This window comes from Notolabrus celidotus, chromosome 2 (genome assembly GCF_009762535.1).
Source record: "Notolabrus celidotus isolate fNotCel1 chromosome 2, fNotCel1.pri, whole genome shotgun sequence".
NCBI lineage: Eukaryota > Metazoa > Chordata > Actinopteri > Labriformes > Labridae > Notolabrus > Notolabrus celidotus.
In genome coordinates, this window is record NC_048273.1 from 9136897 (window position 1) to 9152073 (window position 15177).

At 43.9% G+C, this 15177-nt stretch overlaps 1 protein-coding gene across 4 annotated transcripts; it reads left to right on the forward strand.

Moving 5' to 3' along the window:
- Positions 1–106: 106 nt before the first annotated feature.
- On the forward strand, positions 107–14959 carry cep135 (centrosomal protein 135). Of its 4 annotated transcripts, none has more exons than XM_034709818.1 (26): positions 107–386; positions 1769–1899; positions 1986–2176; positions 2259–2426; positions 2600–2741; positions 2830–2914; positions 4397–4525; positions 4692–4907; positions 4990–5055; positions 5143–5293; positions 5379–5608; positions 5694–5849; positions 5935–6072; positions 6586–6663; positions 6750–6901; positions 7711–7826; positions 7919–8073; positions 9880–9935; positions 10024–10192; positions 10267–10377; positions 10451–10636; positions 10718–10927; positions 10999–11201; positions 11286–11390; positions 14231–14374; positions 14534–14959. In XM_034709818.1, exons 2-26 carry the CDS (start codon positions 1787–1789, stop codon positions 14553–14555), a joined length of 3492 nt encoding a protein of 1163 aa, XP_034565709.1. In that variant the 5' UTR covers positions 107–386; positions 1769–1786; the 3' UTR covers positions 14556–14959. The 4 variants fall into 4 exon arrangements, with proteins under 4 accessions (XP_034565709.1, XP_034565716.1, XP_034565700.1 ...); XM_034709825.1 differs by having other exon boundaries at positions 10727–10927; XM_034709809.1 differs by having other exon boundaries at positions 4990–5293.
- Positions 14960–15177: the final 218 nt, after the last annotated feature.

The window sequence follows — 15177 nt, forward strand, 5'->3', positions numbered from 1 at the left end:
TTGTAATTTAATTTGACACGCATACATTTGAATATATCACTGCATGCTGTGGTGTATTTTCTGTGCTAACCCCGCCCTCCTGCCTCTGTGCGGACAACGCCGGCTCACAAAACACGCTTCCCCGCCGCTCCACAGTGTCCATGGTGACGAACGCAAACCGGAGCTCATCGGCGCTCTTTTCAAACCTCCTTACCGCGAAAACAACTCAACTACAGACTTCTTCGTCAACTACAATCGACGGAGAATAAAATATAAAGCCAAATTGTACATCTAATGACAGTCGGTGGCTTCAAACTAGACATTTATGCCGGTGACGGTGCGCGAAGTTGACGTTAGTTAGGCTAACGTTAGCTAGCTGTCAGAAAAGCAGACTAACACCAATCAAGGTAAGTGGAGGCTAACTGTGTGAAGCTAACTCTTAACTGCAGCCAAACAGCCAGCTAATGCTATGTGATAGTTGGCTTCAAACCTCAAACAGCATACACAGCTATCATTGCTACAGTAGCCCGGACGCTAGCTACTTAATTAGCAGAGATTAGATAAAAGCTAAGTGTGTGTTCGGTTTGAAAGCTTGACCTGCCCATATGTGTTACCTTTAAACCGACACTACAGGTATCAACAGATGTCAATCTACACTCATACTTCATATGACGCTGAAGTTAGCATCACAATCGCTGCTTCCGGTTTAGATTTAACGGGGAAAGTTAAGTCCTGAGCCCAGACCACTAAACATAGACTTGTCAAATCTGGACTACATCATCGCAGAGGGACTACAGACTCGTTCTAATACGGGTCTAGATTTGTGAAGCCTTTATTTTAGCAGTAGAAATGCAAAAAAAAGGGCAATTTCATCGTTTTTTCGCCATTAAGACCACATAAGACCAGGTCCTGATCTAGAACCACAATGTTTAGACCTGTCAGATCTGGACTACATCATCCCAGAGGGACTACATAATTTTTCTAACACAGTTTCAGATTTGTAAAAAAATTATTCTGTCTTGGGAAATGATGTAAAGGACGATTTCAATGTTGTTTTTCTCATCTAGACCACATTGGACCAGGTCTTGATCCAGAACCACAATACCTAAACATTTCTTATCTGCTATAAATCATCCCAGTAAGACTACATAAGACCAGGTCCTGATCTAGAACTACAATGTTTAGACTTGTCAGATCTGGACTACATCATCGCAGAGGGACTACAGACTCTTTCTAATACGGGTCTAGATTTGCTAAACCTTTATTTTAGCCTTTGTTCTTGATATGATAATGCAGTATAAGGTGATTTCACAGATTTTTTTTTGGTCTAGGCTACATTGGACCAGGTCTTGATTTAGAACCACAATACCTAGACCTCTCAGATCTAGCCTACATTAGCCCAGATTTGCTACAAACTCTTTTAAACACAGTTTCAGATTTAGGAAACATTTATTCTGTTTGTTAAAATGCAATAATGGGCCATTTCACCTTTTTTTTTCCTGTCAAGACCACATTGGACCAGGTCCTGATCCCAAACCTCACCAGCCAGGCTTGTCATACTTGGACTAGATCATCTTAGAGGGACTAAAGACTCTTTAAAGCACAGTTTCAGTTGTGCCAGTTTTCTGTCTGGAATATTGCAGTAAAGAGTGATTTCAGTTTGTTTGTTTGTTTTTGTTTTTTGTCTAGACCACATTGAACAAGGTCCTGATCCAGAGCCACAATATATTATCTAGACTTGTCAAATCTGGACTACATTATCCTTTAATATAGTGTTGGTACCTTTCAGAGCCTCATCATCGCAGCCATGAACAGCAGCGTGGAAAGAAAGTTCGTCAATCTGAGGAAGCGTCTGGACCAGCTCGGCTACAGACAGCTGCTCGGGATAGAGTCTCTGCCGCTGGTGGAGAAACTGTTCAGGTGAGACCTTCTAACCTGTACCTGCACCACCCATCTCTAACTGTTGATGAGCTGTGAGTTCAGACCTGTCTTCCTCTGTGTCACAGTGACCTGGTCCACACGACTGAGAGCCTGCGTAACGCCAAACTGTCCGCGGGTAAAACTGAGAAAGAGAGCCGAAACTTTGACGCCCTCCTGGAGCCGTACAGGACGGAGAACGCTCGAGCCATCCGGGAGAACAACGAGCTGCACGTGGAGCTCCTCAAGCTGAAGGAGGAGAAGGACCGGGTCACCAGAGGTCAGCTGTGATAACGCCACCACACCATCCTCTTCATCACCTTCATCACCCTTCAAACTCACACTCTCTTACTTTGATTCAGAGCTCAAGACCCACATCCGAAAGCTGGACCACGACACGTCCGACCTGAAGTTCTTAAATAATCAGTATGTGCACAAAGTCCGCTGCATGGAGAAGGACAGCAAAGCCAAAGCTGAGCGCATCCAGCAGCTGCAGGAGAAGAACATGCAGGCCGTGGTGCAGACTCCAGGTAGAGGTCTCACCTGAGCTTTATTTTTCTGGAGACTCGATCATTAAAGGGTCTAAACCTCCTCCTCTCTCTCTCTCTCTCTCTCTCTCTCTCTCTCTCTCTCTCTCTCTCTCTCTCTCTCTCTCTCTCTCTCTCTCTCTCTCTCTCTTTCTCTCTCTCTCTCTCTCATTCAGGAGGGAAGAAGCGCAGCATCCCCTTCAGACGTCAGAGGATGCAGATCGATGAACTCATACCTTCCTCCTCCTCTTCATCGTATCCCGTCTCTCAGCCTGATGATCCGTATGTAGCTGACATGCTGCAGCTGGCAGACGGGAGGTCGGTGACAGCTGATCTGATTCTTGTTGGAGTCGTTTGATAACTGAATTTAATTTATGCTTTGTGACTGACTTATTTTGGTTTGCAGAATTCACGAGCTGCAGGAAGACATCATTAAGGTGAAACTGAACCTGGAGAATGCACAGGAGTACATCAAACACTTAAACACTCAGGTAAGAAAAACATCAACATGAGGCGTTTAGCCCTGTGATAGGTTGGCGACCTGTCCAGGGTGTACCCTGCCTTCCGCCCGAAGCCAGCTGGGATAGGCTCCAGCCCCCCGTGACCCCTACCGGGATAAGCGGTCAAGATAATGGATGGATGGATGAGGCATTTAATGCTGAAGGCCAACTTTATAACCAAGATCACTTAGTTCCAAAATAAGGACTTAAAAATGCAATTATAAATGACATTAATCTGAATTAACCAAATAAAAAGAAATGATGATAATAACAAAAACTTAGATTTGCAAATAAAAATATGAGAAATCTCGATTGACTTAAAAAAAATAATACAAACAAAAAAATGTAAACGTGATAAAAAGTGTGATTCATCACAATTATTAAACAGATAATTATAAAAATAATAAAAAAGTGAAGATGATATGAAGAACGCAATTAATCACAATTAACAGAAAAATTAGAAAAACAAAAAAGTAATAAAACTTAAACATAAGATTAAAAAAGTGAAAAAGATCTCTTACACTGTTTAAAATTGGAGAAGCTAAGGTTCTCACAGAAAGGGTCTCTAACATCCTTCAACAAGACTTGGGGGGGCCCCCTGATAAGCCTTATAAGAGACAAGCTCTCTATCACTCCTGATGATGCTGGAGACACAGCGTGAGCAGCGTTGAGTGCTGGAGACAAAACCACCCCCACGGTCGCTAATGGACAACTACCTTAGGAAGCTGGGAGGGTGAGGGTTGGCAGGGTAACGGATTTATTTTCTATTTTCTTGTCTGTTCTTCTTTCTGTTTAATTGGGGATTTTTGTTCTGTTCTATGCAGATACTATGTCTTATCTGACTCTTGTATGACATCTTTTTGTACTGTCTGCAAAAATGTAATAAGAAGATATTGGAAAAAAAAATTGAAAAATTGTGATTAATTAAAAAAAAATTATAAAACAAAAAAATTATTAATATATTAACTAAATAAACTAAATATAATAATAGTAACAAACAAAAATACACTTAAACATGCTATTAAAAGTGTGATAAAATGCAATTGACAATAATAAGAATAAAAATGTAGGCATGCTATTAAAATGCATTTAATCGCAATGAATTAAAAATAATAATAATAATAATAAATAATAAAAATGTTAACGTGAATAATCTTGATTAAAAAATAATGATATTAACAAGAAAAACCGTAAACATGACACTAAAAGTGTGATTAATTGCCATTAACTTCATAACAATAACAACAAAATTATAAAACTTAAACATGAGATCAAAAATGCAATTTATCCCAATTTACTAAAAATGATAATATAAAGAAATAATTCAAACTCAAATTTAACTTGCAGGGAAAAAAAGTGATTTATTGGAATTGATTCAAAATGTTGCAATCATTCACGATTCTGCAAATGAATCCTTTGACAGCCCGAATGATTTTTATTATTTCATCATGGTGATGTTTTATTTTGTTTAAGGTGGAGGAGCGAGACAAAGAGATCGACCGTCTGAATCGTGCTCTTCATGGAGGTCGACCTCATGATGTCATTTCCCTGGAGGCTCAGAACACCAGCAACGAGAAACTCATCTCACATCTCAACCTTCAGGTAAAACATCGCAGTCATCATAAGATACAGGATTCAATACCAGAGTTTAAAGAGCTGCTTCTGGTTTCATCCTAAAATGTTAACTTGGCAGAAAGCTCTCTCTGTGGGGATTTAAACTACAGTCTCTCTCACTATCCTCCGTCTCTTCACCCTTTTTTGCCGCCAGATTGAATACCTGCAGGAGGCGAACAGGACTCTGGAGCAGAAGGTGGAGGGGCTGCAGCAGAAGAAGAAGGACGCCTCCTCCGAAGTGGCCAACCTGTCTCTGAAGAACCTGGAGCTGTGTGAGGAGCTGACACACATCGATGACCTCGCCAAGCGGTTGGAGATGGACAAGGAGCGAGTGTTGGAGACGGCCGACATGGAGCTGCTAGAAGCTAAAGTAAGAAGGAGATATCACGATAGTTCAACATGTGGTCAGCATGGTGGTTATAAACATGATCTTTTAATCTCTTCTCCAACAGAAAGAAATACTCAGGCAGCAGAAAATCATCGAAGACCTGGAGGATATTCTCACAAAAACAAGAAGAGTATGTAAAGAATGTAATTCTTACTCGAAGCGTACCTGTCCTGTGTTGTGTTTAAACACTGCACCTGTTGTTAATGTCTGTGTTCAGGTGCAGTCTGAAGGCGACTTTGAGAAGGACCGCCTGAGAGACGAGCTGGAGGAGCTCAAACAGCAGAACCAGAAGATGGAGGGACTCGTGAACTTCCTGGAGGAGGAGAAAATCCGTCTGCAGGACAAAGTGGAGAAAACGATGACAGCTGGTAGGAGGCGGTTTGTTTCTGTCTAACGCTCTCCTCATGACGGCTTCATATCGATGACATGAGTTTATATCCTGCGTGTGGACAGACAGAGATCTGGTTCTGGAGCTGGAAACTCTGCGGGCCAAACATGGCGTCTGTGGGAGGGAGCGCTCCCCGTCACGTCTGGATGCTTTCGTTAAGAGTCTGGAGGAGGAGAGGGATCACTATCGCCAGGAGGCAGAGCGCTACAAGAGAGCGAGGGGGGCTGGTGGACTGGATTCAAGCCCCAGTCGGAGTCCAGTGAGAGGCAGGAGTCCTCGCTCCAAAGGGACGAGGGTGAGAGACGATGCAAATACACAATGTGGGGTTTTCATTCAGGGGCAAGAAAAACGTGTAAGCGTGTGATGGCTTTAAATTTCAGGGCGGTGCTGCAGAGTCGGAGCTGCTCCGTGTGCTGAAGGAGAGAGACGAGCTGAAAGCCGCTCTGCTGGACTTTGAGAAGCACATGGAGGGCATCCAGAACAACGTGAAGGTCCTCAGCACGGAGAGAGAGCACTTTAAGAAGCTTTTCAAACAGGTCAGTTCCTGATTTATGCACCTACTAGTTAAAAATCCTTTATTTTATTCACTCTCATTGACCTTTTTTTTTTTTTCCCTCTCAGGCTCAGGACGAGCTGCAGCTGACCCGTCGCTCTGATCTGACTCCTGAGCTCCTGAACCTGAAGGAGGAGGTCAGACAGGCGGAGTTAAAGCTGCAGCAGGTGACGGCTGAGAGAGACACGCTCATAGAGAGACTGGAGGTGAGTCACAGAGAGTAAAGTCTGGTCATTAAGGTGCACTTTAAACCTGTTTTATATCCTCTCATTCTCAGGATGTAACTCTGCCAGTAATTTTATTATTTGGTAGATTTTTATGTGACTGTTTTTGTCTGAATCCTGTCTACAGAAGCTTGTTTGCAATGTTTGTTTTACGGTTAAATTTGGTCCAATCTTTGAAGGAAAGCAGCGATCGACTGATGAGTTAGCTGCAAGACAGAAAAGCAGTCTCAAACCATATGCAAAGATGATTCTTTCTTTTTTTTTTAATCCAAAACACTGAAATCTGGACTGTTAGTCTGACAAAATATCATCTGGAGACCTCTCTGACATTTTCCCACATTTTAGGACATTTTAAAAGTCTTGAAAACAATCTGCAGATCAATTTAAAGGTTGCAAATTATAACTAATAAGGGCTTTTTCAAATGCTTCTTTCACTTAAGCTTATAAGACATGCTGCTTTATCGTAAAGGAGTTTAATTCATATATTCTCTGCAGGTGTCTCAGGCCTCGGCTCTCTCAGACAGACAGGGCGAGGACAGGAGGATTCAGGACCTGGAGAACGCCGTCAAGAGTGTAAGACAACTCTTGTGATACATTCACCTGCAAATAGACGTCCTGTTTGTCCCTGTGTGTGTCTGTAACATGATGTTTGTGTGTAGTTGGAGCGGGAGAGGCTGGACCTGCGCTCTCAGGTGTGTCTGCTGAAGGAGAACAGGGAGGCTGCAGAGGAAGAGCTGAAGGTTCGGTGTGCGGCTGTGATGCAGAGCTCAGAGGAGGTCACGCAGCAGAGGGCGGAGTCCAATGCTCTCAGGTTAGTGTTTATATATAACACCAAAACACAACAAACGTTCTCCTCAGACTCTTTCCAAACAGAACAGGTCTAGACCGTACTCTATGTTCTATTATTAACTAAGACCCAACATCAAGACAGGATCAGATCCAGTCCCATCTTACAGACAGGACTCATTCTGATCTCATCTTAATCCACCATGAGCAGAGCACTTTTCAGCATTTAGCAAGTTACAGTGGCAAGGACAAACTTCCTTTAACAGGCAGAAACCTCCAGCAGGACCAGACTCATGTTAGACACACGTCTGCTGAGACCGTGTTGGAGAGAGGGATAGAGGAGAGAGAGAGATGATAGTGGTGAAACGGATAGTAGTAGTTGTAGCAGCTGGAGTCTGGCACGTCCACAGCAGCAGAGATCCAGAGGAGCCTACGAGACAAGGGAGCTCAGGGACTCCAGAAAGGTCTATGGTTAGTAACTTTAATGGGACAGGAAGAGTTAAAGTAAGAGACAGGCAGACAGAGGAGAGAGAGGGAAAGACAGGATCCCAGTGTGTCAGTCTAAACCTATAGCAGCATAACTAAGAGCTGGTCCAAGCCTGAGCTAGCTCTAACTATAAGCTTTGTCTAAAAGGAAAGTTTGAAGCCTACTCTTAAAAGTAGAGAGGGTGTCTGCCTCCCTGTTTATAAAGTTGATTGCTCATCTTAGCGTTTCTTATCTTTCCCGTTATGTTTTCTGACTCTTACTTCCTGTTGATGACGTGAGGATGATCAGGTGTCTGTGTTTGTCCTCAGTCTGTTAGTCTGATGGATTTGTTCTGTGTGTTTCTGCAGACTTCTTCAGGAGCAGATGGAGCAGTCACTGTCTGACACCCAACACAGGCTGTCAGTGAAGATGAACGAGCTGCACGCTGCTCACGAGCAGATCGACAAACTGGAGAGGAGGATCGGTGAGTGTTTAAGCCGCGGCTGCTACAAGTTGTTGTTTTTCAGTTCTCCTCTGCAGCCGCATGACGTGTGTTTGTTTGTGTTGGGCTGACAGAGGAGCTGAGTCAGCGGGGCTTGAAGCACGCGGAGGAGGTGTCGGCTCTGCAGAAATCCATCTCTACCCTGGATCGAGAGAAAGACGCTCTGCAGGACGAGGTGGATCAGAAGACGGAAAAACTGGTCGTGCTCCAGGAGGAGTTCTCTAAGAAGGTGAACAACAAACATCATAAACATGACACACTTTAACAACACTTACATGCTCTTTGAAAAAAAAATGTGAAAGCACAGGAAGCAATGCAGAAAACCCTCCTCCTCTGCACACATGTAGTCTTGAGGGTCATAAAGGGCATTAGTTTCATTCAAGTAAATACAATGAGTTCCTCTCCAGGGTTTAAGAGTTGAAAAAGAAAGTAAGACATTTGATTTATGGTGTTTTCCAGACGTATCGATACACAAAAGGAAATTAAGAGCACATTTTGTGTTTTCAGGCTTCTCTTTCTGAAAGCTCCTGTGAGGAGTTTTTACTTGGTTATAAAACAGACTGAAATAAACACTGATACATCTTTATGAACTACAAATGCAAACAAGATCATCGGGAATGTGATTTATTATTTCTATTTACTTAGTTTACTTAATGTTCCTAATGGCTGCCACGAGGTAGGTGTCAGACGCTAGCAGCAGAAACCGCCTCTCACAGAAGTACAGATGACATATACATACTTTGTCCACAGGGGGCGCCGAAGAGACACAAACTAAATTACTCACGGCCAAATTCCACCAGATCCGTGTCTGGTCCGTCTCAGCACCAGATCTGATAGTTTTCTATCCTAATCAATGTGTTAGCTTCCACTGGATCCACTCCGTTGCGTTCCAGCTGTGTCTCTGATCCGGCAGGTCGGAGTCCTCTGGATCAGATACACAAGACTTCTATTTTTGCCGGATGCCGGAGCACGATGCATCAATCTTAACAGAGCAGATAGAGCGGGACAGGAAGTGAGGCACCAAAACAAAATGAAAACATCCGGTTAATTTTCAGAATAAAACTCTGTGTTATCACCAGATCGTATTTCACTTAACTACAACGACAAACCGTCATGATGAGCGGAGCCAGGCCTGGAGTCAACAGGTCAGAGGTTTTCAGAGTACCATAAAGACAACATGGATGAGGAGAGGAGGAGGAGAATCCTTGATTCAGTGATTACCACGTGAAAACCTCGGTCACATGACTCCAGCTGTCCGGCGGTCCTGCTCCGTGCTGCGTTCTGAAAACAAAACCGGTGGGTGTTGACGGACGAGAGACCACTGAGCCAGACCGCAGTGGATCGGAGACGGACTTGACATGGATCTGGTGGAAGTCCCATATTACAGGAGCTTTAAAACATAGCTGCAACTAAGTTAGTTTGAATTGCTTAAAGCAGCACTAATTTAGCCTCCTCGCTAACAGCTACTTGCTGTCAGTAAAGTCAGCAACGCCCCTAATTATGCAAAACTCCTAACTTTGATATCTTTAAAACTAACAACTTTAAAAATTCACCCCGTACAGTGTGTGCTGATAGAGAAATGAGCTATCCAGATCTAAACTGTTTTTTGAACCAGGCTGTAAACATGTTTATTTCTGCTGTAAAGATCGGCTCTTTGAATGGGTGTGTATGTGGTTTGCAGTGTTTCTGCAGCCAGCATCTTGTGGACACTTGAGGAACTGCAGCTTTTGGCACTTGTGCATGAGCTTTGTTTCTCAAGGCTGGAGGTTGCACGCTTGGTTTGCACACACACACTGTACTTTGAAACACTCCTGATCCCATTTCATGTAGATCTACTCCTGTCGTTGTTTTGAGTTTGCACAAAGATTTACTCTTTTTAGTCGTTCCAACACCTGCATCCTTAAGAACAAACCTCCTCCACTAATTTTAGGGACTGATGAAGGGAGAGACAAACGGAGTCAGGTTCACATTGAAGTAGATGAGTTTGGGGATAATACTGATTGCTAACAGAGCGCAAACGCGGTTTAATCCACAGGAGAAGACGGTTGAAGACGTCAGACTCACAGTCACAAACATGGACAACGCTTTAGCGTGAGTACTGCAATCTGAAACTCGTGCACTTGTTTTAAAAACAGCCAAATGTCAAATGATGCAGCATTGTTCATGTGTGATCCTCCAGCCAGCTGCAGGGGGCGCTAAACAGCCGCGAGAGGGAGATCAGCAGCCTGAGGAGGCAGCTGGAAGCGAGTCAGGAGGAGCTGAATGGACTCAAGAGGGACAAAGAGATCACCGTGAGGGAGAACCGGAGGCTGCAAGACGACCTGGCTACAATGACCCGAGAGAACCAGGTAGAGTGAGACGACTCTTAGCGAGGTTTCATCTGAGTCTGCTCAGGAGATCATGATGCGTTTCCTGTCTGCAGGCCGTCCACGTGGAGATGGAGGAGGCTCTGCATGAGAGGGACCAACTGAAGATGAGGGTCCACTCCTACATCTCTGAAGTGTCCCGGATAGAAAAGCTGATGGCTACAAAGGTAAGAGAGACCTGTTCTGTGGTGTCACGATCTGTGTTTGGACTTCTGCTGATTCTCTGTCGTTCACCCATAGGAGCAAGAGAACAGGGACCTGCTGGAGCGCTTCAGGACGTTCCACACTGAGGTGGAGCAGCAGGAGCAGAAGTTACAGCAGGCGGAAGGTCTGAACAGCTCCATCCGCCTGGAGCTGCTGTCGTCCGACACCGAGCGACGACACCTGAGGGACACTGTGGGACATCAGGAGAGAGAAATCCAGCAGGTGAGACGAAAGGAGGATGAAGGGAGCAACCGTGGTCACAAATCGTGATCCCAGTGTCTGACGAGTGTTGATTGGCCCTAGCATTCTCAGGCCCTGCAGGCGTACGAGGCTCAGGTCTCGTCGCTGGTTCGAGGGATGTCCAGACTGGAGGAGGAGCTGCACAGAGCGCAGGAGGAGAAAGCGTCCCTCCTCTCAGATCTGGCCTCTGTCAGGGAGCTCTGCGTCAAACTGGACTCCAGCAAGGAACTCACGTCCCGTCAGCTCACCTCCAGGAGCATGGATCTGGAGCGGGTGAGGCCTCAGTTAAAGTTTGCACATGCATGTGATGTGAGTCCGTTACGATGAGTCTTCCTGTCCCGCAGCTGACAGGAGAGCTGGAGGACGTTCGCTCTGAAGCCGAGCTGCTGAAGAAACAGCTGACCAGTGAGCGGCTGACCGTCCGTAACCTGGAGACGCTCCTCTCGTCCAATCGGCACAAAGAGTTCCAGACGCACCTGACGGCCAGCGAGAGAGAGTCGGAGCTGAAGGTGCTACGAGACCGGCTGACGCTCGCCGACAGCAAAACGTAAACAAAACACGAGTTTAATAAACATTATTTTCTCCTTCAAACATCTATCAATGCTTTACCTGTGTGTTTGAATGAACTCAGTGTGGAGCACAGCAGAGAGGTGTCTCAGCTTCGGGGTAAACTCTCTCAGCTCCAGACGGAGATGGACGTCCTGAAGAGACAGCTGACTTCTGAGCGCTTTGAACGGTGAGCTGACGCCACTTTAAAAGCTCTGATTCAGGGACGGACGTGTCTGAAGTTAGTCTATGTCTCAGGGGTCAGTCGTTCTTATTTTTTGAGGCAGGGATAATGAGGTAGTTGTCAAGAAACTGACAAGAGAGTCGACACAGACGCAAGGTTATGAAACTTCTGCAGACATGACCAACTTTACCACCTGATCCAGCTCATTTTAAGAAACTCTGACCCTAACTCTAACTTCGGTTTGAGCGTACGGTCAGTTTAGACATTTTTGGTGCTATTTGTGGACGCAAGAGATAACTTATTTCTAACATATGTTGTGTATTCTGTAGTTTCAAAGTTCAAGGCCCTGTGAGGAGTTTTGAACTGGCTGAGAAACAGACTGAAAATGATACTGATACCTTTTTATGACCTTCAATAGCAAACAAGACCACCAGTAACAACACTGGCACCTTCTCTGTTGTTATTTTTAATGCCTGAAACCGCTCTGAGGGGGTAGGTGTCAGACCAGATGATGGACATCTCGCTTCAGAAACAGCCTTTATTTGACTGTTTTCATGGAAAATAATCACATTGCCTGATAAAGTTGACTGTTAAAAGACAACAGGATGAGATTTCTGTTGAAACACTACTTTTGCATGTATAGGACAAGAAATAAGAGGTATCACTTTGTCCACAAGGGGGCACCAGAGTTGATACAAAACAAAAGTTACTCACAGCAGCTTTAAAACACAATTTATTCACATAAATCTCGTCTAATCTGAAACATGACGTCAGAAACTTGTATCACTTGATCCTTGATGCTGCTTTTTACACCTTCTCTGTCTTAAAGCTCCTGTGAGGAGTTTATACCTGTTTATAAAACAGACTCTGATACCTCTTTATAACCTAAAAATGCAAAGAAGATCCTCAAGAATGTGATTTATTATTTCTTTAAACGTAGTTTTAATGTTCATAACAGATAAATGTCAGATGTAGAGACGAGAGATCTCAGTCTATCCGGCGGCAGTGGAAAGTTTCCATTCAAACTGGATCAGGTTTTGTGACTACAAGTCATTTTTTACTTTATAAAAATCTTTAATTGGTTTGAAACTCATCAATACTTTTTATTTTTTAAGTTATATTTTTTGGGTCATTTTTGCCTTTATTTGATGGGACAGCTGTAGAGAGACAGGAAATGTTGGGAGTAGAGAGTGGGGGGAAGACATGCAGCAAATGGTTGAGACCAAAGACCTTACTAAACTTATTATTAGGACTGATGACCGATTTATTTTCTGATCATAAGATAATTAATTGCTCACTCTTTTGATACTTGATTAATCATTTGAGTCCTATTTTCATGCACATCTTGAAACCCTTTCTGGTTTCAGCTTCCTCAATACGAGGATTCATGTTTCTTTTGTCATTCTTGGTTTAAATGAGGCAGTTTTTAGTAAGGATGCATAATATTGATATCAGCAGATGTGAAAGTTTCCGTCCAATAAGCTTTTGCAGTAACATTAATAACAGAGACGGCTTACTTGCTTCAACATGTCGGCTGTAGGGAAGTATTTTGAAGCATCAGGATCAGATGGCAAAGACGCTTGCAGTGTTTGTGACGCAAGGGTGATGCAAAGAGGAGTAAAACAACACGACAAGTTTGACTTTCTTACTGAGCAGCATCAGGAGTTCATGAAAGTGCTGGTGACAGTTTAAACTGATCAGCAGCTTTTTCTCTAAGTCATTTGACAAAACTTAGAAGTATAGCAGCGACAATAATTCTGAATGTCTTTAAAGAAGAAAACATTGATCAGTTCTGTTAGAATCAAATGTTTGTCTTGCTTTGTTACTATCAGCCTCTTCACCTCCAATATCGATTATTGTAATTCACTCCTCTTCGGTGTCCCTCACAAATACCTCCATAAACTTCAGCTTCAGCTGGTTCAGAACTCTGCAGCCCGCATCATTACCAGAACCCCCTCCTTTCACCACATCACCCCCGTCCTCCAGCAGCTCCACTGGCTCCCGGTCAAACTCAAAGTCAACTTCAAAATCATCCTGTACACATTCAAGGCCATCCACAACCTCCCCCCCCCGTATCTGTCTGATCTCCTCCACATCGTCACCCCTCCCTCTCGCTCCCTCAGGTCTTCTCCTCCCTCCACATCTCTGTGCCCCCTGCCCGTCTCAGCACCATGGGGAGCAGGGCTTTCAGTCACTCTGCTCCCCAACTCTGGAACTCACTCCCACCAGACATCTGAAACATAGTCTCACTACCCCTGTTCAAATCAAGACTCAAAACCTGTCTGTTTCAAACCACATTCGCTGTCTAACTTATCTGCCTCATTTTAACTTGGTGTAACTCTGCTTGTTTTTATTTATTTTATCACATTGTTTTTATTTATTGTGTTTAGAAAGGCGCTTCTAAATAAAATGTATTATTATTATTATTATTATTATTATTACTATCAGAATAAGAAGGAACAGGTGAAGTCTAGTAGAGGAGAACTTGGGGAAAAAAGGTGCTTATATTTATCGGTATCGTCCAAAATGAGTTCCAAAACATCGGCATATCAGATATCTGCATAAATCCAACACTGTGCATCCGTAGATTTTTTGGTTTTGGGTTAGTTTTGTTCTGGTAGTCGGACATTTAAAGACTCATCTTCAGGAAACTGTGATGAACATTCACCACAAGTGTTTGATATTTTATAAACTAAACAATCTCTTAATCCTGAAACATATCAGAAGATCTTTTGATGATCAGATTGCCGGTGAGTTACAGCCGTACGTTGCTGCTACGTCATGCTGCGCTGCATCAGATGTTGGAGCACCTGCAGCTCTGACACACACTTTGTCTCCGTCCTCAGAGAGCGGGCCGTTCAGGAGATGCGCAGACAGGGTCTGTCCTTCTCCTCGCTGCCTCTCAGCAGCTCCACCAGTCCTCACCACACCTCGTCTGAGCGCTCCATCCTCCGGAGCCTCAACAGATCCTCGGACAGATCAGCTGACAGGTGAGGCCTCGGACCGGAGGACTGAGACACCTGTGACGCTGCTTCCCTTGGTCTTTCTTTTGGTTTCTATTTCAAATCCTAGACCCAAACTCGTCTTTATTTACTTACTTTTTAACACAACTATTTAAAAGCATCTTAATGACTTCTGTCTCTTCTCAGGAGCGTGAGCTTCAAGGATTAACAACCAGAGACCTGAGCGAGGGCGTCGATCGGTTCAGTGAGTCACAAAGGATGAGAAGCCGTTCCTTCTTTTCACGAGTCTGGACACGAACTGAGACGACTTCCTGAAACCTCCGAATTCATCCAACTGAAGCTCATCTCAGCGCCCCTTTGTGCTGCAGGTAATCACACCTGGAGCGTCACTGAAGCTGAAGGACATGCAGGAACACAAACAAACACTCTTTCTTCTCAGACGAGCGTCCTCTCGGTGTGTATGTCAGTAAATCAGAGTAAGGGTCCAAACTAAAGCATCAAATGAAGAACTTGTTCACTCCTGTGGTTATTCTGCTCATATTCATGTTTTTAATAATGTTTAAATTATTAAATTATTAAAAAAATAAAGCAACAAACGTGTAAAATAGAAACGTGTGTTTTATTACAAAGTCAGAGGAAAGCTGTGCCGATACATGGAGCTGGATTTAAAAACCTATAAGGACGTGGTTTTTCGTTTTAGCCCGCTAAAAACTGACAGTAACCTCTTCAAAGTACAAAGTTTGGTTCGGATGATTCAGACCTGAACACTCTGAGCTCTTTGGGCTCTGAGGAGCAGACGGTATGGGAGGAGTTCATGTCCCGCTGCTTCC